Source organism: Homalodisca vitripennis, chromosome 3 (assembly GCF_021130785.1).
Source record: "Homalodisca vitripennis isolate AUS2020 chromosome 3, UT_GWSS_2.1, whole genome shotgun sequence".
NCBI classification, from domain to species: Eukaryota; Metazoa; Arthropoda; class Insecta; order Hemiptera; family Cicadellidae; genus Homalodisca; species Homalodisca vitripennis.
In genome coordinates, this window is record NC_060209.1 from 15444809 (window position 1) to 15472138 (window position 27330).

At 34.1% G+C, this 27330-nt stretch overlaps 1 protein-coding gene across 1 annotated transcript; it reads left to right on the forward strand.

Annotated features, from left to right (window-relative positions):
- The first annotated feature begins 1143 nt into the window (after positions 1-1143).
- Positions 1144-27330, forward strand: LOC124356632 (DDB1- and CUL4-associated factor 8-like). Its single transcript, XM_046807749.1, has 12 exons — positions 1144-1336; positions 4556-4880; positions 5414-5628; positions 10286-10544; positions 12647-12882; positions 13877-14048; positions 14894-15059; positions 16189-16319; positions 20815-20934; positions 22948-23064; positions 26147-26312; positions 27162-27330. Exons 2-12 carry the CDS (start codon positions 4557-4559, stop codon positions 27227-27229), a joined length of 1974 nt encoding a protein of 657 aa, XP_046663705.1. The 5' UTR covers positions 1144-1336; position 4556; the 3' UTR covers positions 27230-27330.

A 27330-nucleotide genomic window follows, 5' to 3' on the forward strand; every position in this document is an offset into this window, starting at 1 on the left:
GGAAAACGCAGACATCAAAATAGCTGCGATAGTTCCACCCCTAGCGGCTACATAGTGAACATGCGTGATGCGACGTTCCGTGTCGCGAAACAAAAGTTTTTCTCCCATGCAAAACGTACATTTATAGCCCGGCAAAAGAAGTAGTCACTTAAATTATATATTTATACATATTGTTATATGGGTTTCTCATCGAAAGTATAAAACTAAATTAGAAAACACAAAATGTATATGTCTTTGGAGGACATATACATTTACTGGAGCTCTATGCTCCAGTAATTTATGGTTAATTTAAAGCGACGAATGTACTCTTAGTGATTTCCAAAAGTAATTTTCTTTTTATATTGTATCTTAAAATGAATTTTTGATATGTGTATTTTTAGTATTAAGCGTGCCCGTATTTAGTAATCGTGAGATCCTGTACCATCAGTTCTTTATCGACCCCCTCATTGGGCCCGAGTGGTCAGCGTACGATGTTTTGCAACACCGCCCTCGACAGTCTGGCGGTTTGTTCGTTTCAGTGACAGGCGCAGGTCGCGGCAAACTCTGTTTTAATGTACAAGCGCAATTTTAATGTAACTACAGTTACTATAGCTTTACTAGTTAGTTCATGGTTATTTTAAAACTCTTGTATATAGGTATACTTTTTGATCCAAGAGTATCAAAGCGGTAGCAGGGCGGATTCCCATTTAGAACAATATCTGTTGATATACACAAACCTATATGTACGTTACAACGAGCTGCCCTAATTCAGACAACCTTGCAATGGCATGACTCTTGAGTAATATAACATCATCTATTATAATTATTTTAATATTTTTTTAAATATATTATTGTAAATATGAAAAAAGATCTTGTGGCCCTCCCAATTCTTCCCACCTGTGCTTGAGTGTGGAATAGCACCTGCATTAATATGGGCCTAGTATTAAAGTATTTGTTTTACTATTGCATTATTATACGAATATTTATATTATATGAATTTTTATACGTTCGTATGGTAGTTATTAACATAATTGTATGGTTGTTATTCTTTGCAAAAGGTCAAGTAACAGTTTTTATTCTTTGTCCTATACCCAGATGGTAAATGCATTTTCTATTAGTCTGCTGGATTTCGTGAACCTGTCACGTTTCTGTCTGCTTCGCATTTTTTGTTTTGTTATTTTCTTATTTCTCATTTTAATCAAATGTACCAACTGCAGTAATGCAATGCACTCTATCAAACTCACAGCAGCTGTTAAATGCATTGTATTTGATTTGTGAACTTTTTATCCTTTAGTTGGTCGTTTTACTGCGGGAGTTAAAAGTAAAATCTGTATTAGAGAAGGATTTGTTTTGTCAAGTAAGTTCCAAAATAAAGTTATCGTTTCAGATTTCATTACAGCTACAGAAGAGTGGAATATTATGCCGACAGCTTAAGGACATTATTTGTTACTAAGGCGAGCTTTTGTATTAAATATGTACTAACTTGTAAATTAGGTACTGAGAAAATGGTTTCCCTCAGAAAAATATTCAAATCTCGTGTCTGCTTGAATATCAATCTGTTTCAAATAGGCTGCAGATCTACGTTCAGTTTATACATAGTTTACTTTAACCCCTTCTCATTATTTGATTTTGTTCAAAAAAGAGTAGCCTACAATAGAAACAACAGAAAACAGTTGTAATTTGGGTAATTGTAAACTTTACACTAGGAGTGGCAAAATTCGATTTTCATTTATTAACCTATTGCTATCATGATCGAAACAATATCAAATAACGAAATTAGTTATAGAACATTAAAAGGCCTGAGTAGTATAAGCGTTCAACACAAATGAAATCAAATATCGATTAGAACAATTTAAATGCTATCAGACATGTTTACTCTGCAAAGTAATTGTAAGTGCTACGCCGCTCAAACTTGGTATATAAAAATTGTATTATTTTATATAATCTAAAATGTGTAGGCCTATATTTCTTTTACATATAAAAATATAGTTTCACTATGGTACAATCTTAAAAGCCTATAATGTAATTCGGTTTGACATTATTGTTATAAACTAATTAAAACAAAGTTAAATCATGTGTAATTGTGGTATTTGAGTAATGACTACTACAGATGGGAAATACTGTTATTTGTCAATAACATATCAGGCTACAAAATAACGTTTTAAAGTATGGTAAATATTAAGATCAGCGACTACCGCTCCGATCGCCGTAATTTTTTGAATACTAACACAGGTTAACGTAATTTCACCGAAAAAAAATAGTCCCGATTATCGCAAACATTTAAAAACCAGTTTTTTCGGCAGTACAATGTTGGCAATACAAAACACATAAATAACAAGATTTTCGACTATCAAACTAAAAACAATGGCCGACCATGGTCGTTTTGATGAGTTGACAGTAGTCACGTGACAAACAGGAAAGTTTCCGATTGGCCGGGCGGATCACGTGACCTATAGGATGGCTTCGATTGAAAAACAAACCCACATGGACAAGGAATAATTAGTGAAGTTATTGACATGGCGTGCGATGGTTCTTGTCACACGCTAAAAAGACCCTAGCTTGCCTATTCAAAACTCAGATCACGCGATGCTTTCCCGCTGCGCAGCGCTTTGCGCTGCTTGCTCTTTCAGAAAAACAAATTAACTCGAGCTTGCAAAGTCCAAGCCCAGATCACGCTATGACTGCTTACACACACAAAACTCAGACAGAACTAAGGCAGGTTTCATTAGGCAAAAGATAGGCGCGCGTTTATCACTGATAAGATAAGACGAGTTTATACTAGAAGTAGTACCTGGACTACTGCCCTACGAACTAATAACACAAAAAAAACGAATAAATGCACTGTCAGTCAGGTTCTTTTTAATTTTATTTTTTTCAAATTTTTTGGGTTGGAGGGTAAACGGCTACGGCGATAATCGGGACTATTTTTTTCGGTGAAATTACGTTAACCTGTGTTAGTATGCAAAAAATTACGGCGATCGGAGCGATAGTCGCTGATCTTAAGATTTACCGACATTATTGTTATAAACTACCGGTAATTAAAACAAAGTTAAATCATGTGTAATTGTGGTATTTGAGTAATGACTACTACAGATGGGAAAATACTGTTATTTGTCAATAACATATTACAAAATAACGTGTTAAAGTATTACTTTCATGTAATCTGTTACCAGCTGATCCAATCTCGTTATTACCATTATGCTGTTGTTGAAATGATGATACTGAGTTGAGAGTAAACTAAGACTAAATCTACATGTGTATGAATGCTCACTTGATCTGAGCTTAAATTTAGGTACTATCTTGAGGGATGTTTTTCTTTTCCTGCCAGTAGTGCGGGTTGGCACAACTGAAGACTGCACTGATGGCTAGGAGTGACCAACGTGATCTGACATTGGACAAGTTGGACTATCTGGGAAGTGATCTGAGGCCGAGAAAGTACCTGACCATCAGTCCGGGCTTTGGTGGCACCATCCCGTAGTTCTAGTAAAAATAGAAAAACATACATCATGATAGTACCCAAAACACAATATTGAAAACCGTAATGCATGGGTTTACTTTTTTCCCCAACAGTACAATAGTTTTTCCGGTACTTTGGGATTATACCGACCACACCCAGGCATGAATCGTTATTTGACATTTTGCTTCTACTGATTACTAGATTAGCGTAGAACAACATTTCGTCAATATAAAACAGGAATTGTCTTATCGCAAACCCCTCCCCACCCTCAGACAGAGGTCAAAGTCGAGTGTCTAGTAGATAACGTGATTGTAGAGTCTCGCCGCCCGTTCAGCTGGTGCGTCGCTTTATTGTACTTCCGTGTTTTACCTCTACATTTCTCCAAAGACAAAAATTCAACAAAAACAAACATTACCAAACTAAAACTAAACTCTTTATTGAAAAAACACTCAAAACTTGTTTTTATTCTTGATCACACTCCGCCACCCAAAATGCGAGTGCCTCCGGCCATCAGAAGAAACATCCGGCGAAAGAAAAACATCCCTCGAGATAGTACCCATCAGTAAAGTATCAAATTCTAGAGGAGCTGATCAGAAATATAAATTGAATTGTAATGGAAAGGCAATTATGTACCGTGCAAATCATGTGATGCCGCGTCCTGCCCTAATCGGGATTATCGAGAAAGATAAGATAACAGCGACAACAATACCGATCACAATACCTGAAAATGCTTGTAATTACGTAATTAAACAGTTGTTTTTTCGTTCTATCATGTTTGTTTCTATAAATCTATATTTTTGTGTTCTTCATACTGGTGTGGTCGGTATAATCCCAAAGTACAGTTTTTCCTATGGGATATGTGTGTAACAAAGTAAAAAAAAATTTCTCTGTATAGTCTATTACTCCTTCTTTACTATGGTCTCATATTCTTGTAGCACTAATTCATTTATGTACCTTTTTGCCTGGAGTATACATTATTTTTGAGCTATTACTGTACTTAAATTAATCGTGAAACTCTGACAGAAAACCAAAATGTGAAACAAGTAGCAAAGAGGATGAAAATGAGGGAATGAATGATTTTTTCTTAGTACTTATTGCCAATATCGTGTTTTATTGCAGAATGTCTACTGGAAGTGGTGAGGAGACAGCAGCTAACACAAGAGAAGATGGACTCACTAGTGAGGGCCAGGACAGTGGTGGAGGTGGTGGAGGAGATAGTGGGGGTGGATCTGTAAGACCAATGGACTCGGACGGTGCGTCTGGAGGCACAAATGCAGAAACAGGTGCTGGCTTGGCTGATAAGAACTCTGAGAGCAGTTCTGAGACACAGAGGAGCACAGAGTCGGTGGATGACAACGTTAGGTTTCCGAGGAGACAACGGAGTTCCAGGAGACTGTACCGTCGCAGTGGTGCAGACGAATCATCTGGAGAAGAACATACAAATGTAAGTACTTGTATTGGTGATGCAAAAATTTTAATATAATGCTTAATATTTTCACCAAACAATAGTTGAATATCGACTAAAATTTAATTTATTTACCCTAAATGGCTGATTTAGTAGAAATACTCAAGGTAGGGAGTGCCTTTGAACACTTAATGAAAACACTTTTGTATTTTTGTTTAGTTATCTATTAAAACAAGCAAAAATATATTAATCAATATTAAATTCTGTACGCATAAACTGACATAAATAAATATTAATAAAATTCAGAATGTGTGGGGCAAAAAATCATTTTTTGGACACATTTTAACGTTTAATATTCACAAAAACATACTTAGTTATGTAGCTTAGAGCATTAACAATGAATTAGCTTTATTAACAATTGTGGATTCTTTGTTATTATCTGGAGGACACTCTATTCCTATCTACTACTTGTTAATACGCGATATAAGTAGGTTTATGGTAGGTAAAATTTGGCAGAACCCAATTATACGATGTAATAAAAGCCAAGGTCAGTAAATATGATTTGTTTACAGCAAGCTGCCAGAGGCTCCTCATCAGAATCAGAGTTCCCCCACCAGTGGGAGGAGTTCTTGCTCTCTAGTTCCTCATCGGAGTCCAGCCGCAGCTCCCACTCCTACGACAATGACCTGCGTACTCGCACCGTTGAGGAGGACGAACCCACACCCAAGGTCCTCCTCAAGCCGAAACCCACCCACAAGTGGTTTGCGGTCAAAGAGATTGTGAACCGGTAAGTCGGACCTGGCCTCTCACTAGACATTAAATTATTGAGTGCGTAACATGTAATTTTGTTGTGTGCCTCTCTGTATCTGATCTGTCTTAATTAACTATTAAATAAGGGACTTAAAGTAAAGATGTACTAGAGATATGAAGATTCTTGGAACATTGGAAATATTTTCATTTAATAGGCACCACTAGTGAATTTGAACACATATTTCAATATTAATTTAATTTTGCAAGGCCTTTCAGAATCGAGAATTCTATCCTCAGGCAACTTCATAAATGAATAAATATTTAAATTTTTCTAAATAATAAGTAAAAAAACTAACATATAGTAAAGGATTTGGAAAAATGATTAGCCAGTATGAAATATTTAAATCTAATTACATTTTAATTTTCTTATGAGTTGTGATGAGAGTAGAATTGAATTTTCAATATGTCCGTCTTCATTATTAATAAGTTTTTCTTGATTTTTGTTTCATTATTAATAAGTTTTTCTTGATTTTTGTTTATGTAAAAATGTATTCCAAGCATTCAAGTGTGCTGTGTTTATAACTTCTTTTAATAATCGTAAATTTTTTATGAGAGATGACGTGTCCAGATTCAATACAGTGTTTCGAAATAGCAGATTTTTCAGTTCCTCCATGTTTCAAATGTGTTCCATGGATTCTTTCCTTTGTTCTTTGAATTGTGTCTTGATGTTCCGTTTTGTTTGGCCAATGTACAATTTCTCACAGCCGTTGCATTTAATTTAATAAATTCCTGATTTGTTTCTAATGCGTTTTTGTCTTTGTAATTTCCTAATATTTTTGATAATTTATTGTTTGTTTTGTATGTGATAGGTTTGTTTGATTTTTAAAAGTTTTCTGTAATTGATTTGAAATATTGCTGTATGTTGTACAAATGAATTCCTGTTTATTGTCTTGAAAGGGTAGAAATGTCGTTATAAATTATCTTGCTTTTCTTTTGATTGATTTGTAAAGTATTGTAACGCCCCGTCTATAAATCGTTACTGCTATAGGTAAACCGCTAACAAAAAAACCTTGGTTGATTTGAGTTCACGCAGGGTGGGGTAAATATCCCTCCGCCGCCCCTCCAAGCATCCCCACCACTGCTCGGTGCTCACTCCATTTCAATCTAATAAAATCAGCTGACTAATCCGGCTCAGTCGGTATCGTTCACTGCTGCGACCCGTTCAGTTGAACCGGTCAGTACAGAGTTTACTAAGCCTTCCCGCTAGAGCGTGTTTTACCGGTCATCGTGTTGACTGAACAAAATGAACGAATGAACGACTGGATGTAATGACCAAGTGAACGAAAGGATCTGCTTGCAAAAATGTGTTCGGATAGAGGAAGAAACAACATATTTTAGAGTGAATGGTTAGATATATAACAATAAATGTATTGTTTCAGGAATCTAGTAAATGTAAATATATATTATTAATAGAAATGATTAACAAAAATTAACTGTATATTACTATATGCATTACTAAATATTTTAAACGTTAATATTTAAGAACAATGGACTTGGTTGATTAATATGCCTTTGATTTACGATAAGATTATTTCACATTTTAAACATTTAATCTATTAAGTTACCACCACTTTTCATAATACCCAGGTTGAGTCATTAAAATAATATTACGCACACTACTACACAGAACGCCTGCTCTCAGATCGACCCTGCACATCGCACCTATATCGACCATGTGTTACCACATGATAACCTTTTAAATGCTAATTGGCAATCAATTTTTAACAGCACTAATGTTAATGTTTTTACGTTACAACTACAATTTCAATAGACAATCGAATAAATTTAAAACGAGGTCAAAAAAAGCTAAAACCATGGATTACTTCAGATTTAGTCCATGCTATAAGACAAAGAGATAAATTACGTAAATTAGTGAAAAAGCAACCATTTAATGTGGAGCTTAAAACCCGCTATGTCAATTGCAGGAACATTTTAAGCAGAAATTTAAAGCAACTAAAAAATATTATTTTTGTGATAAATTCGACCAAGCTAATGGGGATTTAAATATGTTTTGGGGGGTTTAATTAAATTGAGTGGTAGAGGGGTTAACAAAGTTTCTTCCCTAAATAAATATTTGCCAAATACCAAATTATTCAATGACAAAATTAAGCTTGAAGTAGCTAACGAATTTAATAAATTCTTTACTAATGTGGGTCAGAACTTGGCGAACTGTAATGGCTCAAATGTAACAATTTTTTTCAAAGACAGATCTTATAAGCTTCATTCGATCTTTAACTTACGGACTGTTACAAGAGGTTATACGTTACGTATCCAGTTTGAGAGGAAATTTCGCTCTTGGGCACGATTCAATACCTGCAAGTATATTAAAAAAAATCACAACACATTCATTTTTTGACAAATAAAATCCGCAAGTACATTTTTGCCTTCAGACAATTACGAGAAGTACTCACAGATAAGGAAATTAAAGTGGTCTATTTTGCTTTTGTTCAATCCCAACTTTCATTTGGTATTATAGTCCATGGTGCTGCTTTCAAAACTATTCTTGAGCCATTAATTTTTGAACAAAAAACAATACTAAAAATAATGTTCTTTAAGAGTACCTACAACATATTCTTTAGAATTAATTTTCTTCGAGGAAGAACTAATGACTATAAGAAATTTGGTCATCAAAACCATTCTTATTTACTTATACATTAATTTTCATACTATTTTAGCGTTGAGAACTTATACTCATAATACACGGTACTCGCAACAAGTCGTCATTACAGTTTCTATATTTAAAAAAAACATTCAGTGTAACAAATTTGTATTACATTTCTCAAGTTTTGTACCCTAACGTGTGTTTGAGTTACAACTTCGCTTCTGTGTTGCAATTACCTAATCTTTACTGGTTTAAAAACGCGTGAAGGATGGGTTACTATTGTTAGATGGCGAAGAAGTATATAGACTTAGTCCCTTGTTATCGCTGAACTTCTAACCCTTCCTCGCTATTTATTGTATTCGGTCTGTCCTTCATTATAATTACCATAACTAATACTTCATACGACAGTGCAGCAAAACTAGATTTATACTCGGTTACGTATCATTATCAATGTGACTCATCAATTGCCTGCGTGGTCACTGTTGTCATTGCCATCCAGCCGGATTAAAAATAAATTCTAAAACCATTAATAATATAAAAAATTACTAAACTACTATTTTTTACTTATATTATTTGTTCTATTATTAGTTTTGAGTTCCAATATTCACGACCAGAGCCTACGCACAGGTCCTAGGCCCATATAGGCTCATCCCGGTTATACTACTCTTCTTATTTCAAATTTTAATTGAATTAAATAGAATTAATGCAAGGTTTATTATAATAAGAAATAATTAACTACGTATAAGTACCGTATTGTTACACTCTGATACATGATTTCAGACATTGTATATATTTGCTTACGTTTGTTGCAAAACGTGTATAGGCTATGTGTTTTACTGTACTATTTTTAAGAAAATAAACCATTTTCATTTCATTTTTCATTTCACCTCATTTGGAACAAGTATCAAATTTATTCAGTTGCCAGGCCAAATTGAACAAAAACTTTCAAAGTGAACGGGTCTTTTGAAACACTCCGACCCGGATCACTCGTTCACCTGACTGACTTGTTCGAATTGAACGGTCCAAGTAAGTAACTGCAGTATAAACAATATGGCGCGAGCAAGACAAGATTTAAACAGCTGACAAGAAGATGCTCCGCCCACTCACCACTCCTCCCCCGCCGGAGGGGGGCCCCTTCTGCGCTGTGCTGCTCAAATATTTGCTTCTGCGCAGGTTTCTTTATTAGCGGTTCACCTATAGTCAAAACTTATGTTAATCATGATTTCAGAATTATTTTAATATATCATTATTGATCACATAATTATTCCATTTTATAAGTAACAAATTTTTTTCAATATTAATAGTTAATATGACCTGTTACCAACCAAGTAATTTAAGGTTTTGAGCCCAGAAACTGGAATTATTACAATAAAAATAGTACAAAGTTATAGAGCTGGAATTGTGCAGTTAGCTTTGTGCACTGCTGATACAATTTGCTGACTCCAGGGCTAGCTAGGACCCTCACACAGGTCCTAGTCCTTTTTGATTGGCCACGGCCACTGCTTGACCTGCTGAGCCAGTGGTCATCAGTCGCGTTCAAAATTATAAGTAGGTAACATCTCGATCTGCGTCCTCTCTCTCCCATTAGTTAATGTAACGTTGTTCACACCATCTTCTAAATTTACTTTGTTTCTAAATTTTCTTTGTAGTTGTCAATGGAGAGTGGTGGTGTATATGTACTGGAGATAGTTCATATTTCATCACCTTGTGGAATTGTAAACATAATGTAAGATGCACAGTACAAATAGAAAAATATTTATATGTAAATTCAAAAACACATGGAGGTGTTTTGGAGGTTTATTTAATATAATGCAGTTATGGTCTAAGTGAATGTAACCAGTTTGCAGGATGTCACAGGTGACTTATGACAATTAAAAGGTTAATACTGTACACGGGGGCACTTCCTAACAGAACACAATCTGTTAGTCCCGTCAATTTCACTTAGACCGCTCTAGCGTTAACGATACTATCAGAAGCCAAAGTTCACTATCTTCATGAGTCATTATGTCTTGTTTGTCTGTTATCGGTGCAGCGAAACAGGCTGCGGTGGAAGGTGGCAAGGTCCAGAAAGGTTCCAGCACCGATACTACGGCTCACTGCACGCAGTTCAGCGACTGGAACTGATGTATAAGCTGGACGAACACTACGGCTGTGTCAACAGTTTACACTTCAACCGGTCCGGAGAGCTGCTGGTCAGCGCTAGCGACGACAAGCGGGTGGTACTCTGGGACTGGGCTGCTGACCGTTCCATACTCAGCTACGATAGTGGCCATTCAGGCAACGTCTTTCAGGTAGCATTACTTTACTATTTGTATTTTATACATAAAAAAATCAAATTCTCTCCACATATGGGTGCAACATCATCCTTATAACTTTTTGCCATTAAATGGTAAAAACCACAATTATTTTAGGTACTGTGTGCATATATAATTTAGATTTAATTCTATATAAGCCCCACACATGGATTTTTGACATAGCCAACCTAGAGACATCTAATGTTCATTATTTGTTCCCTTCATTTTAGGAAAGAAACATTATACCATTTGTTAAAGAAAAATGTTTAGGCCATTATATCTCGTATCTTACTAATTTAGGGAGAGTTCCTGTACAAATAAAAATATTTTTTAAAATTCATAACTTTTTTTTTAAAGTAAACTACGGATGCAAAACGTTCAGTCTTAGAAGAACCCTTTAATAGAAAAATACAGTACAGTCTTAATGACAACCCAAAGTGATCCCAGCCACTCCTAACAATAAAAAAAGCTGAATATTCTAAAATTAAATGAATTATGAGGACTTATATGATGACTGGATGATGGTTAAAAATATATGATGACTGGATGATGGTTAAAAATATATGATGACTGGATGATGGTTAAAAAATAGTTTTAGTATAAGATGGGACAGTTTGCACCAAATCTATTAAATATTCATATTTTGGTACCTAGTTTTAATTCTTTAGAGCTCTTGCTCAAAATGCCCTCTGTTTTTTACCTGGCAGAAGTACAACCTATTGACTTTGTACAAACTTTGCTCACACATTCCTCAACATCTTAGGTGTGATACAAAGCTATAGACTGTCCAGATTCAAAGTTTGAGTCACAAAGAAAGAGTTTTATAATTGCCCCACAGGAAAAATATCACATGGTATCATATCAGGCGATCACGGTGGCCAATCCATCTTCCTGGAAACTCGCAGTCTGAGAGAGCTCTGTGGAGTTTATAGAGAAATACTCCAACTTCAATCAGCCACGATCTTGATATAAATGTTAGATCATTCTTAGACTTGACTTTTCCTCATAAATAGATAGATAGATCAATATAATGCTGTGGAATGGCCAGCTCACTCACTCGCTTGTACTCCCCTAGATATTTTCTTTTTGGGGTTTTGGAAAAGTAAAGTATATGACATTCAGACTATGGAAAAAATGATGGCTGCACAGTTGAAGATGTCAGACCTTTAATCTATGTTAATGATACTGCAGGTTCAAATCTTGTCTAGAACCATTGTATTTTTTATCAGTACCGTGGACTTTCTATTCCAACTCTCCTTATTCTGTTTGATATGGCCTACTGGCCCATGCAGACGTGTTTTTGGCATTATTCTTATTTGCCATTGTTATATGTTACACAAGGTATAACACCACAACGTTTCGAGGATTGGAATCTATCCTCTTCGTCAGGTGAAGGAAGTATTAGTACATTCCAAAATAAAGAACAGAAAGAAGAAAAGAAGGTTGAAACATTTCGTGTTAGTATCCCACTTTCATCCATGCCGGTGTGATGTGTGATTATGTTTCTCGTACTCGTGACTTGTGCTTGGGACTTGCATTCTCTGCAGTGACAACGCCTGGACTGGACTCCAAGCAGCTTTTGGTTATGTTTGAACCCTTTTCTTTCCCTTCTTTTCTTCTCTCTGTTCTTTATTTTTGTATGTACTAATACCTCCCCCACCTGATGAAGAGGATAGATTCCAATCCTCGAAATGTTGTGGTGCTATACCTTTTTTAACATATAACGATGGCAAATTTCCGAAATCCTGTTATCCTGTCAAACCCTCCATCATCAATAAAAAACTTTAACCAAAGAATTATTTTTATTTTACAATAGTCTTTAAAATTAGATGGGGTTCAAATTTTAATTTACCCACCCAGTCTCCGATTTATAGAGTTGGTGGTTGAATTTCTCATATATCCCAAATTCCGTGGTATTTAGTCTTATAATGATCCCCCATGGATATTGGTGGATCTGTTCAAAATTTAATAGGGACCTTGGAACATCGGGTATATTTGGGATTTTTTACCAGCACATAACTGAAAAAACTAAAGTATTAAGTAAGAAATGTATTATTAGTTGAATACATAATTGGTGACTGTAAACTTGTATGAACAAGGCCAAGTTCCTGCCGCTGAGTGGGGACAGACACATCGTGACTTGTGCCCGTGATGGCCAGGTGAGGCTGAGTGTACTGAGCGGTGTGGGGGTGTGCAAGGGCACGAGACTGCTGGCGCAACACCGTCGCACCACTCACAAGCTTGCCACTCACCACGACACACCACACGTCTTCCTGTCAGCTGGTGAAGACGCCTTGGTGCTTAGTCATGATGTGCGCACCAACAAAGCTTCCAAGTCAGTGTATTTTCTTACTTGTTTGTGTGCTGGGTTGGAACAGTAATGGAGAACACGTGTGTTGTTAAGGTTAAACTGCTTTACTACAAAATTATCTGTTTATTATACTGTACTTCTGACTGGCAGAGTGGCAGACAGATTATGGTAAAACACAAATTTTCCCCCCAAAACTGAAAAAAGCTGTATATATATATTAAAATAAAATGTAAAATTGTAAAGAATTCATAACATTAAAATATAGCCTTCTGTGTTATTTTGGTTTTGAAATATTCAGAAGAAATGTAAAATGAATTAAACAATTTCACTTTTTGCCTCAAAAGACAGAATACTTTAGGAAAAATTGAAGATGTGTTAAATATGACAAATTGCTAAAAAATGTATAATACATTTATGTTATTTTATGCAGACTATGATTTCATGGGGATTTTTATAAAAAACTTACATATTTCAAGAAAAGTGAATTAAAATATTGTAATACTGTATATACATATAATAATCCGTTTGGAATATAATATTCCAATCCATTTGGAATATATTCAGGCATTTCAGTGCTTAATGGTACTACACTCTTAGATGTAATGGGTTGTTTGCCTCATACTTTTGGCTAGGATCATCGTAGAGATGTTTTGTTCATGTCATTGTGTTTCTTTTCAATTTGTCTTTCCGATGACATGTTACATAGAAGGGGTTGCAATTTGAAAATTTAAAGTGACCCTCTTTGAAAAAGGGGGTGAAATATTTTTACCCTCCAAAAAGTCCAAAAAAGTATTTTAATAGGTATGATGAAGATTTTAAATCGAAATCTCAGACAGTTTGGAAAATATCCAGGCGTGGTATCACAATGTTCGTTTACGCTAATCTCCTAAACTACTGAACCGATTCTAATAAATTTTGTGGATTAATTAGTAATATCCATTTATAGAGATAAATTTTATTATATTTTTTAATAGTTTTGTGTGGTTATATTGCCCTATAAGTGACATGATTGTTGCAGACTGCTGTTTGTGAAGGAGGGTGCCAACAAGATGGGACTGTACAGTATTCACAGCAACCCTGTATGCAGCAATGAGTTCATTGTGACTGGTGAAGACCAGTACATACGACTCTATGACAAGCGGAACATCAGTGACGGCAGACCTCTCAGCAAGTTTTGTCCTACACACTTGGTTAGTTCTTTGTAGATGAAAGCCTTTTAAAACATTGTCATGTGTTTTCTGTTGATTAAGTGGATTTGACATGTGTTTTTATGAACCCTTAGAAGTTTAATTTTCAGATGAAAGAGAATTGAATTCAAGCATCATTTAACTGTACATTGTAGTGTTTAGAATTATTTTGTATTATACTCTTTTTTATATTAAGTACATGTTGGAAATAGTTTGGTGGCAGTATCTTATTTTTCTCTTTCAAATATTTCAATCCTTTTTAGCCCATTCAATGTGTAGATGAGATGATTCACCCAAATATATAGGTGTCCCGTAACTCTCTGGAAAATGGTATACTACGTGTTTGCTCAGGTCAAGACAAACATATTTCACCATATGGTCATGGGTCTCCGATTCCGAGTTTCCCATTTGTCTGTATGTGTATTTTATAAAAAAATTACTATCTTAAAAACTAACAAGATCAGTTATACCAAATTTGGCTCAAATGTTTATGATAACAAGGCCAGTTACTGAAAAAATATCATTAAATCATCTTTAGTATTTTCAAAATGGCGGCCATAAATTTTTTAAAATTTGAAAATCTTAAAAAAGTAGCAGTTTTCCTCAAGAATTACATGAATGACAGTTTTAGTGGATGCTGTCACAAATCTAATGACTGCAGCATTATTTAAATCGAATAATAAATAACTGATTTAGAGCAAATTTACTGTAACAAGACATGGCCCACATTGAGGTTCTTAGTGAATATCCAAAAATACAAAAATTAAATACACAGCAGCTCTGTTATTACATGAATATGAGTTCTACATCTACAAAACTTTTACATGACTAGGATTTATTGTTTACAGTTAAAACCCGACGTCTTTCTCCATGTGACTTGTGCCGTTTTCAACTATAACGGCACAGAAGTGATTGGTTCGTACAATGATGACGACATTTATCTATTCGATACGAGATTACCCTCTGAAGCTGACTATGTTCATAAATATGAAGGACACCGGAATAGCATGACAGGTACTCTTTAATTTATATACTTAACGAGTTATTTTTTTACTGTGATGTAATAAGTTAATTTTGGGGATAAGAAATTGAAGCTGATCTCAATTCCAATATGCACCAAGATAAAAGAACAGACAGGACTTCTGCAAATAGTTTGATAGTAGAATATGGCGAACTGTACAGTTTTCACAGCAACATACAACTGGTCAACTGCCTAGCTATCCATATAATTATTTACCATATAAGATTCTCTAATAAATTGTTAACTGTCACTGCTTGTTTGGAGTTTGGAGAACAGTCACGCTTCATTTTTGGGAACAGATGAAAGTCGAAAGTCTCTAGAAACCAAGTTCAGGCTTTATGGAGGTTGATAAAAATGTCCTATTTGAACTTAAAAAAAAAATAAATAAATAAAAATCAAAAATTAAAAAAATCAAAAATCAAAAAATTCAAAAATTCATTTGTTCTTCAAGGTGTGTGACAATGAGTAGTTTTTATGTCATTAACTTGTGTAAAAGACTCCTAGAAATTTCAGGAAAATGATTGAAAGGTTCCGAACTGTAAAGCAACGATTATCACGATCGTTCTCATTTACTGTTCCTACCGCTAAACCTTTCTTCTTGAATGTTTGTTCTTCGGTTAAAAAATAATCTCACCCATTAACGGACTACCCCTTGACTCACAATGATTGGGCAATAATAAGCAGCGTTTTATAAGCAACAATAATAATAGCTAGTTGTCCAATTATTTCAAATTTTTGTTCATAAAAACACCATTATTTAGAACTTAAAAACATTATTGATATCTATTGATAATGTAATAGAAATAAGCTTTAATTTTAATGAAACACTCAGTTTTTTGCTATGGTTTATTGTAATAAGTGAAGTGATTTTACTCTTGTGTTTCAAAAGCATAGACAGATAAATTAATTATTAAATTACTGTAGCTTTTTAAAATTATAATATTTTGCTTGCATTTTGTATTTTCTATGTATTTTATAATGTTTGTGTATAGCTATGAGACTGCTACATTTATTTGCAGACCAAATCTTAACATACGAGATACATTATAATGGGTTATGTACACTATATGGAAGTGTGCACTGGCATAAGCTCACTTTTAATCCCGATTGTTCGATTTGCAGTGAAAGGAGTGAATTTCTTCGGTCCTCGCAGTGAGTTCATCGTGTCTGGTTCGGACTGTGGAAACATCTTCTTTTGGGACAAGAACACAGAGTCCATCGTTCAGTGGATGAGGGGTGATGAGGAGGGAGTTGTAAGTTATACTTCTTAGTAGAATTGTTCATTTTTTCATCACTAGCAGCAATACATGTAGTATGGATAACAAATTTAGTTACAGTCACAGAAAGTTAGTGCAACAAATTCGGAAGCGCCCTACATGCCGCCTGCAGTTATCCCGATACCCGTGCGGGAAGCGCTATGGTGCTAAACAGTCTTCATAATAATGTTTTGTGATGAATAATCTCTCGCTTGAATACGAATGCGATCTAGCGGAATAAATAAAAAACAGTTTCAAGCAGTTTTCGTCGTTACTACTAGATCGCAGTTGTTCCTTTATTTATTTCTTTCAGGCTATATGACGGTATTCAGTACGTTGTTCCAATAATCAGCTGATTCTATTTTTGTTTGTGTAGTGAATGCAGATTGTAACCTCAAATCAAATCTGTTTTATTGCTGAGACAATAATACATCGTATGGCAAACGTCAATTACTAATAATATCCTAAAATTTCAGGCATTCATACTATAATACACATACAGACATACAATGTTTAAAATCATACCTCTTTCATTCATCGCCAATGCAACCCACTTCGAACAGCGGTGTCATTCTTCTAATTGGGCGGCCTCCCAGTTGAAAGCCAAAATCTCACCTGCATTATAAAACGCTTGAGACACCAAGAAGCGTTTTAGGCGAGTCTTAAACGCCTTTGGCGTTGGGGCATCTTTGATTGAATTGGGCAGTCTGTTGAGGAATTGAACACCCGCTTGTGAAGGCAGGTGTTCATAAACCACCGTTCTGTGTCTACCAGTTCGGTAGTTTGCTCTGCCACGTGTCTCATGCATGTGTATGTCTAGGCCTCTGGTTAAGGTACATTTATTCACACAAAACATAGTTGTTTCCAATATGTAGAGACATGGCAGAGTCAACAGCTGCAATTTCTTGAAAACTTGCCTGCACGACTCTCTGAATTTGATTTTTGCGATGATTCGAAATGCTTTTTTTTGGAGTCTGAAAACTCTTTGGAACTGAGTGTTAGCGCAAGCTCCCCAAAGGATCACTCCATAGGCCAGGTGGGGGTATATCAAGCCATAATACGCCATAATCAGTACTTGACTCGGGCAGTATTTTGCTAAAGACCTCAGAACAAAGATGCCTGATCAGATTTTGGCGCAAACATGAGCAATGTGCACATTCCATGTCAGTCCTCGATCAAGGTACATTCCAAGGAATTTTGAAGAGTAGACTTCGTCCAGTGTGGAGTCAGCCATCAAGATGGCAGGTCCGCACTGGTTGCCCGCAGTGCGCAAAGAAAAATTTAAAACGTTGGTTTTTGAAGAGTTTATTGTGAGGTTGAGGCTGTTGAAGTATTGGACACACAGTTGTTGATATCAACAAAAGCCTGTTGTTCCAAAACTTCGCTTGATCTTGTATTGAAAAAAAGAGTCGTATCATCTGCAAACTGCACTGTTGTTCCATGCAGAAGCGATGATTCTATGTCGTTGACATAAAGCAGGAAAAGTACAGGATACAGGACTGAGGATAGACCCCTGAGGGACTCCATAGCTAAGATCTATTGGTTTGGATGATTTATTTGATATCTGGACAACTTGGGATCTGTGGCCTAGAAATGAGCTAAGCCATTTAAAAGGCACGCCTCAAATGCCGTGGGACTCAAGTTTGTCGACGTTGTGGTCAACGCAGTCGAATGCTTTGGACAGATCCAGGAACACACTCATTGTGTGGTTCCGACATTCAATCCCCTCTACAATCATATCGACAAGACCAATGACTGCGTAGGTTGTCGATTTACCCTTTCTGAACCCAAACTGTTCATTTGAGAGCTGATTGTATTTGTCCAAAAAGTGAAGCATTCTTATAAGAAAAAGCTTTTCAAAAATGTTGCTGAATACTGGCAAAATTGAGACAGGCCGGTAGTTATTTATAGAGGCTGGGTTGTCTTTCTTTAAAATTGGAATAACTTTTGCAATTTTAAGGAGAGAGGGGAACAATCCTGTTTGGAATGAATAATTTACTAATTCAGTTACGGGTCTCACTAAATGCTTGCAGCATTTTTTAATGAGCCATGGGGACATCAGATTGAGGTCGTTTGACTTATTGGCTGGGAGCTGCTGGATAATTAGGTGAAGCTCATCCTCAACAATAGGCGCCAACACCATTGATGCTGCTGGGCTTTGCCTTCGCGAGGGGCGTACTTTAGGGTCATATGGCCGAGGGCCCTGCCCGTCAGCAACGGATGCGAAGAACTCGTTAAACCGATTGGCAATCTCAGTCTCATCCTCCACAAGCCTATCCCCAACTTTAATTTTGATTTGTTTGTGTGCATTTGTTTTATTGTTTATGATGCCTCACTTTTACATTACCAGTTACCTTCATTGTAAACGTTTTGTTGTGTTTACTGTGAGTAAATAAACATGGCTCTTTGTGTAACTACTGATTACATAAAATGGTATAAGAAAGACTTAAAAACAAATTTTTGGCGAATTTATTTTTTTGCTCCCCTGAGACTGACTACTCAGCATTTTTCCACCACCATCCCTGCTACAGATAAGAAGAACCAGCTGGAAAGAGCATGCCACGTTTGCAGATAGACCAGCATTGTTGAGCAGTGGTGCTGGGACACAATGTGCCGGGATTGGGACGTTCTGTTTTGTGTGTCTGACAGTTTTCTCGCCTTTCATACCATAAAAAATGTATGAGGAGACTTGTGTACTGTTACTAACTTGTACTTTAGTATGTTTATGAGAAAATACTGAATATTTTATCTTATTTTCATATTTTGTAAATATAATAACTTTTGTGCATAATTATATTAATTTATCTATAAATAAAACTTTAAAAACGTTTAATTGAGTGTTTTTATAACAAATCTACTGCAGTAAACCCAAATTACATAAAAAATGTTATATGCATTATATGCATAGTTTGTCAGAATAAATGTTTTTTCTAAATACTGAAAATTCCAAGAATATTTATTTTTTTCTCTTGTAGTACACTAATATTCTTATAGTAACTTATTATTCATTTAAATTTCAAATAATTGTAGTATTGCAGTTTTTCTTATGTGTTACAACAATATTAGTCTAATTTATACTAACATTTGGTTGAAAAAGGAGTTTAAAAAAATTATTTAGATGGCGCTGTACTTGTCACGGAACCGTTCCGGGTTAAACTGATACATTTGAGCAATTTTCTGAAGTTTCTTTTTCATGCTTATCAGGCAAATAATTCTTACGAAGTTTGCATTAAGGGTATATATGTGTTATTAGGGTTTAGTTGACAAGTTAAAAACAGCCTTATTGGGAAAGTTATTGTTCCCATAAAATATTTTGGGAACAGTTAGAAAAGATTTGAACTACATCACAATATTTATTTGGAATTGTATTTAGGTGGATTCTATTGATAATTTAATAACTGTTGTAATTACCATTGTTTCTTTCAGTATTGATAATATATTGTTAAAATGGAATCAAATGTTGTATGGAATTTGGAATAGTAATATCATTCTTATGCATAAAATCAGCCTCCAGTAGGAAATAGTGACAAGTATTTCTTGGGAGTCAGAGATAGTTCAATAATGCTACAGTTGCATCAGTGTTTACTGATGGTTAAAATTAATTTCAGAATTAAATATCGAATTTTTAAGAACAATGGAAAATCTCTGCCTAAGAAATTCTTCATTGGAAAATAATTAATTACGTGGTAATTCTCTAGTTTCAATAATGTACATTTAAATTCAAGAGCTCGATATTGATAGTGTAATAACTGTTGCAGGTGCTTCTTCTTTAAACATGATTACTACGTAATAAGTAGCTTTTATAACGCAAATGAGAAAAATGGTAATTGCATACATATACTTCTGAGTCCTTCAATTTATTTGTACTTAACTAACTACTAAGTAAATTATAAAAGGTAAAAGCAAGAAGTATAAAACAGGGCATTTTTAAATAAATTTCAATTTCATTGTAAAATGTGATTCATTAAACTCAAAAGTTTAATTACATTTTACTAAAAAACAAGATAAATATTTCAAACTAATTACAACACTAACACCTGATGAAGAATAATAACGAGATACGTCTTACATGCGCTCGTAACAACCGAGAAAGCAGTAATACACGCAACGGATATGTTTGGTTATGGCTCTGTAGGAGACGCAGAACTGATTAGCAGATGGTCGGAGTTAGACAAAGGAGATTCTTGTCCCCCTGCCCCATAGTGAAGGTTGTTAATATATATTTCCTTGGCAACCGTGATTAGCACGGAGCATGAACCAGGCATTTCAAAGGCCTTTTGTGAACTAAAAAACCTCTCCAAGAAACATAATGTATAATATCAGATAATATAACAACTGTATTTGGCGTTTTGGACAAAGTCAGCCGTTCTAATATATCCATCTAGGGCGTTGGAAGAGTTAAGTTAATAAGCGAATAAACTTATTTTTTTATTTAGCATTTTATTGATTCAGTTGAATTCTGTAATGTAAAAATATACACAATGTGTTGTAGGTGAACTGCTTGGAGCCACATCCTCAGGTACCCATCATCGCCACCAGTGGTCTGGACAGTGACATCAAGATATGGGTGCCTTCGTGCGAGCAGGAACCTGCTATGAAAGGACTTAAGTCTGTAAGTTGTAATAAATATTGTGAAACATCTTGATTTTTCATAAGGCTTGGTAAAATAAGTGTGATATTTAAGTCCAAGTGTAAGTACAAATTTTTATTTTTCATATTGTTGTGGTTAGGTGTTTATTTCTTCTTATGCATAGTAACTGTCCTGAAATAAATCATTGAAGGACCCCAAGCCAGTTATTTTGTGAATTTAGAAATTTACAGCTCTTGCCACAAAACTTCAACGTTCTCTCTTGTTGATTAAAAAAAGCTCGGAGAATCGTCAAAGAAGCGGAATACAATCACATCGTAAACCTGTATTTATTAAGTCTGAAATTTTAAAAATGATTAATATTTATTATTTATGAAAAAATTAATCTTATAAATATAGAACTGTACTTGAACTGTAATTGAATATTCATAATTGTAATTTACTGGAAATTTCCTTGACAAGGATGGAAAAAAATAAGCCCAGCCACTTCATAATGGGCTTCCACCCTAGAAGTGGCAATGCTAAACTTCCACAGTGGCAAGCTCTTTTTGGCCACTTTGCAGAGTATTTTTTAGAAATTCACCGAAAATATATTTTTTACTCTAATACCTAGTCATGTTCCATACTGAATTCTTCTAAAAGAGTTGAATTTTCATATTATGACAAAATAAAATGATTTCTTGAAACCTGAATTGGACTTATCATGTGAAAAACCATAAAATATTGATTGGCCGAACTAAAATTGTAACTTTGACACTTTGTAAAAAATAATAAAAACATAGTTACAGAAAATCCATTATATACCAAAGGTAGAAACAATAATTACCTACAAATACCAAAGGAAAAAGTTTGAAAATTATAAAAAAATAAATAAAATAAATGAAAAAAATAAAAAAAAAATTTTTTTTTGCAACATAGCAAAAAAATTTGTTTTGTTGAAACTGGTAAAAAACAACCTAAATGCTGTAGAATCTTTGCATACTATATTTTATTTTGAAGAGAAAGAGTTTTTCTACAGATCTACCAGATCAGTTTATTACAGTAAATTATTATTTTTAGTTTTTTGTTTGTGATCAAACTTGAAAATGAAATTTGGTACCAGGAAACAGTGAATAAACAAACTAACACAAGATCGTAAAAACAATGCCAAATTTATTACAAACCAAAAAGATAGACAATGTTATAATAATAAAGAAAATATATAGCTATATGTACAAGCCAAGAGAAACGAAACAGTCACGTAGGCCTACTCAGCTAATTTTGCCACAGACTGCGTGAGAAAACTTAGTATTATTTCAGTTAGTACCATTGATTATTTCATTGTGATGTTGATGATACTATATGAAATGTATTTGAAATTTAGTGGTGTACGCAACTGTGCAAACTAGGCGTAAAAATAATTATCGGTTGCCTAGCAATAAGCGGCAATGTGAAGCGACTTCTAAGATGATATTCACAAGTCCTTTTTTAAATCCTTTTTTATAGTAAACACAAATTTTTGAATGTATCCGTGTCAGACTCTTTTTTTAGTTTTAAGCATGTTGATGTGTATTTTATTGGATTATTTATTTGAGTAATATTGTTATCCCTGTTTAATCTCTGTTATACATTCAGTTTAACCTTGTTGATTGCTGAAAGTTTTAATGTAGCCTACCTCTCTTATTTTTAACCTTCTGTATTATTTTTTATTCTGGTTGTGTATTATATTATTTATTGCAATGTCACATTGTGATATTTTAAATATTTATTGTATATTTATTTTTGGAAAAGCTAATGTATATGATTTATGTTAAGTAGGCTTATGTTCTCTAATTTGACATTGCAAATTAAATATGACAATAGATTATTCAATGTAGTATTTTTATATTATACATCTATTGCTTGTATAATGCCTAATGATGAATAAAGCTGATTTATTGATTCTTTGTAAGTAAATTTTATGACTTTTGTTCATAACTGTTAAAAATATTTTGGTATACATAACCAAACACAATTTTTCAAGTAGGAGGAAATGTTTGTAATGTGTTTATTACGCAGACTGTGATCAACAACCAATGTGATCGTGATAACAGCAGCGGTCGCCGCTCTGATGCCTTCGACAACAGACAGATGCGATGGCTGTGGCGGCAGATACAGCGCTTTGAGCAGAGACGTGTGAGTAAAATTACTCTTTTGAAATTCTTTTATTTTTAATATAATATTTTAGCTGAACTGCTAGGACTCAAGATGTCAGATGATATGTTTGAATTGATAGGGATAGAAGTAAGAAATTGTTACTAGTTGATAGGGAAATGAGTATCCTTCATCTAGAACGTTTTATATTGGTTGAAAAATATTAAGGCAATCAAACACTTCTAAATTTGTGTACTTTATGTGTTCTTTTAGTCAGTGGACCCTAGAAGATTGTTTTCAAGGTAAGCCTACTGATTTTCCTATCAACTAGTAACAATGTTAGATGATTAAACCTACTAATTTTCCTATCAACTAGTAACGATGTGAGATGATTAAGCTTACTAATTTTCCTATCAACTAGTAACGATATGAGATGATTAAGCTTACTAATTTTCCTATCAACTAGTAACGATGTGAGATGATTAAACCTACTAATTTTCCTATCAACTAGTAACGATGTGAGATGATTAAGCCTACTAATCATCCTATCAACTAGTAACAATATGAGATGATTAAGCTTACTAATTTTCCTATCAAGTAGTAACAATGTGAGATGATTAATCTTACTAATTTTCCTATCAACTAGTAACGATTTGAGATGATTAAGCTTACTAATTTTCCTATCAACTAGTAACAATGTGAGATGATTAAACTTACTGATTTTCTTATCAACTAGTAACGATATGAGATGATTAAGCTTACTAATTTTCCTATCAACTAGTAACGATGTGAGATGATTAAACTTACTGATTTTCTTATCAACTAGTAACGATGTGAGATGATTAAGCTTACTAATTTTCCTATCAACTAGTAACGATATGAGATGATTAAGCTTACTAATTTTCCTATCAACTAGTAACGATGTGAGATGATTAAACCTACTAATTTTCCTATCAACTAGTAACGATGTGAGATGATTAAGCCTACTAATCATCCTATCAACTAGTAACAATATGAGATGATTAAGCTTACTAATTTTCCTATCAAGTAGTAACAATGTGAGATGATTAATCTTACTAATTTTCCTATCAACTAGTAACGATTTGAGATGATTAAGCTTACTAATTTTCCTATCAACTAGTAACGATATGAGATGATTAAGCTTACTAATTTTCCTATCAACAAGTAACGATGTGAGATGATTAAACTTACTGATTTTCTTATCAACTAGTAACGATATGAGATGATTAATCTTACTAATTTTCCTATCAACTAGTAACGATGTGAGATGATTAATCTTACTAATTTTCCTACCAACTAGTAACGAAGTGAGATGATTAATCTTACTAATTTTCCTATCAACTAGTAACAATGTGAGATGATTAAACTTACTGATTTTCTTATCAACTAGTAACGATATGAGATGATTAATCTTACTAATTTTCCTATCAACTAGTAACAATGTGAGATGATTGTTAGACATGAGTGAGTTTTAAGATAGATATGTGCAATTTTTTAATAGTCCTCAGCACTCAGCAAATAATTAATTAATAACCCATTATAAAAAAAGATAAAAGAGAACTATAGTTTATCTTGAACTCAAATTATATGACATGTATCAAATATTGCTGAACTGTGTCTGTACCCCTCATTTTTTAAGGCCAATACATCATTCACTAGTTATGTTATGAAGGATGTAAAATTAGTTAAATTGTCTGGGTAGTTTAGTGAAAATTTCAAACAATTTCTATAATATTGGTAAACATTGTAGGTCAACTGTTGTAACTTAGCCAATGCCAATCTGACAACTGTTTTAATTCCTTTTTGTGGTTCATTTCCCATTCCAGATCTATGTAAATCTGTTTTTTTTTTCGAGGATTCTTCAGTGCAACAATATTTTTCTTGTAGTGTACCACACATGTTTAACCCTCGAGTTGGTGGTTTCTGTTCCTTATATATAATTGTTTTCAGAATATTCCAAATAACAATAATAATTTATATTCATTAATATCTTCTTATTTTCAAAAAGATTTCCATATTTGAATGTGCTAGATATGAATTAAAAAAAATACTTTATAACTTAGCACTGTATTTGAACTTAGCACAAAATCCACTAAGAATGTATTTTCAGCCATTTGTTCAATGGCTTTACAACACTGGAAAGTCAATCTATATATGGCTTATTATGTATCATTGTTTTCAGAATATTCCAAATAATATTTATAAATTATCTTCATTAGCATTTTCTCACTTTCAAAAAATGTCTTAAATATTCTTGATAAGAATTTTGATTATTTTATAACTTTGCTTTATATCATCATGTACATGTGAAAGGTTTATATAAATTCCTAATCATACAGAAGTAACACAATTTTATACTTACTAAAAATATATATAGTTTTAGCTCTCCTACTTAAAAAATATTTATTTTTTTAGCAATTTTTGAACTTTAGCGCAAAATCCACTAACATTGTATTTTCAGCATTTTGTACAATTGCTTTACAATACTGGAATTTAACCCATATATGACTTCTATGTATTACTGTATTGAGGAAAACTAAAGGAAAAAAAATACTCGCTTATTATTGTTGCTGTAGTTTTTTTTTTTATTCACAAAAAGTTTTACCTTACCCCTTTTAACTAGCCTGATAAGGATGCCAGTTCCAATTCAGCTAATAGTTCTCTCAAATCACTAGATTTATTTCTAAAAATAAACGTGACTTCATCAGCCATATTACTAATAACCAAAACAAAATATAAACTAAAAATAAATCAATTAAACAGACACCGAAACACGACAACAGATGAAACTAATAAGACAGTCGGTCACAGTCAAAACAGTTACTTGCACAAGACATTTCTTCTAACCATACAAAGAGGAATAAAGTTTGATTTATTGAGTAATAATATACCTCAATTAATTGAAAGCTCAATTATTCTGTTATCGATTGATATTTGGTTTTAAAGCGAAACATCGAAAATACGCAAATAATAAGTGATTTCTGAAACGTCTGCTTACTGCTGTATGCGAGCCGCTACGGCAGTTGCCAGTTAGAGGGTTTAGGGAAAACAGTCAAAATCTATTTGAACAGCTTTTATTGGCCTTTTTTGTATGTGGTTACAGAACACAGCCAACACGTCGACAACCCCCCGAGAGGATGGCGAGTTGCCGCAGTCCAGTCCTGTGAGGGGTAGCATGGGCACCAGCTCCAGCTCTGACGAAGACGCAGAGACAGGCGACCGCAGTGCTCACCCTCATAATGGCACATTTGTGTCTCCCTCGCAACTCGGTGAGTCAGTTGAAAATGTTTAACGGAATGAGTGAACGGAAATCCTTTTTAATTTAAAAGTTTCTCTTTTAAGAACTGTCAGAGGATGAAACCCATTGCATGTTTGCAGTTATTACTGTATTTTTGCTAATTGACATTTCAATTGGTTCAACACTGTTACTTGTTTACATTGTTTTCATTTTCAGAATGGAATGGGAAGAATGATGTATTAAAAAAATAATATTTGTGTGTTTTAAACATATTTTTAGAACTATAAAACAATAATACATGTGGCGAAATTCACATGCAGACTACATACAGTGTGAGTTAAAAGTATTGATACACTCTGTTTAGTTTTTTATGGATAAAGATGGAGGGATGGAACTCGGAGCACCTTTCTAGGAAATAGAAGTGAACGTTTTAGTCACTGATACAACTTTGCCCAATTCCCCAAAATGGGATTTTGGGGCGGCGCTCACAATTTTTAAATGTAAAGACCCATCAAGTGAAACCTCATTTGAAAGGTCTTGATAAAAGAAGGAGGACAGTGGAAACTAGAGCATTCTATCTCAATCTTGTACAGAAAGAGCAGCTTATTGAAATTAATTAAAATTAATTGAGGTAAAACATGAAAATCCACATTCAGGAGTTAAGTAACTTCAATAGACAACCACTTTCCTTACAAACTCAAAATATGCTTTACACAGGGTACCGACTGTAATATTACATTGGCGGAATTTCAAAACGATACTTAAAAAACACCTCGTACCATGGCTGATAGTAACTCCTTTCCCACATTTTATCAGAGCTACTTAACAAGAAAAGATCTTAAAGTTAAACAGATAAAATATCTGTACCTTTGTGTTTCAGATTATACCATGGCCGATAGTAACTCCTTCCCACTCTTACCAGAGCTACTTAACAAGAGAAGATCTTAAGATTAAACACAAAACGAGTCACAAATCAAAGATACACTCGGACTGTGATAACATGTTAATATTGTAAATAATTATAGTAAGAATATATTTCTATAATTATA

Bases quoted from the DNA above. Each gene is read 5' to 3' on its own strand.
- LOC124356632 (XM_046807749.1), top strand. From the start codon at position 4,557: ATGTCTACTGGAAGTGGTGAGGAGACAGCAGCTAACACAAGAGAAGAT. The intron at 10,545-12,646 runs GTAGCATTACTT...TGTATGAACAAG, and splicing joins ATTCAGGCAACGTCTTTCAG to GCCAAGTTCCTGCCGCTGAG. The intron at 23,065-26,146 runs GTGAGTAAAATT...ATGTGGTTACAG, and splicing joins AGCGCTTTGAGCAGAGACGT to AACACAGCCAACACGTCGAC.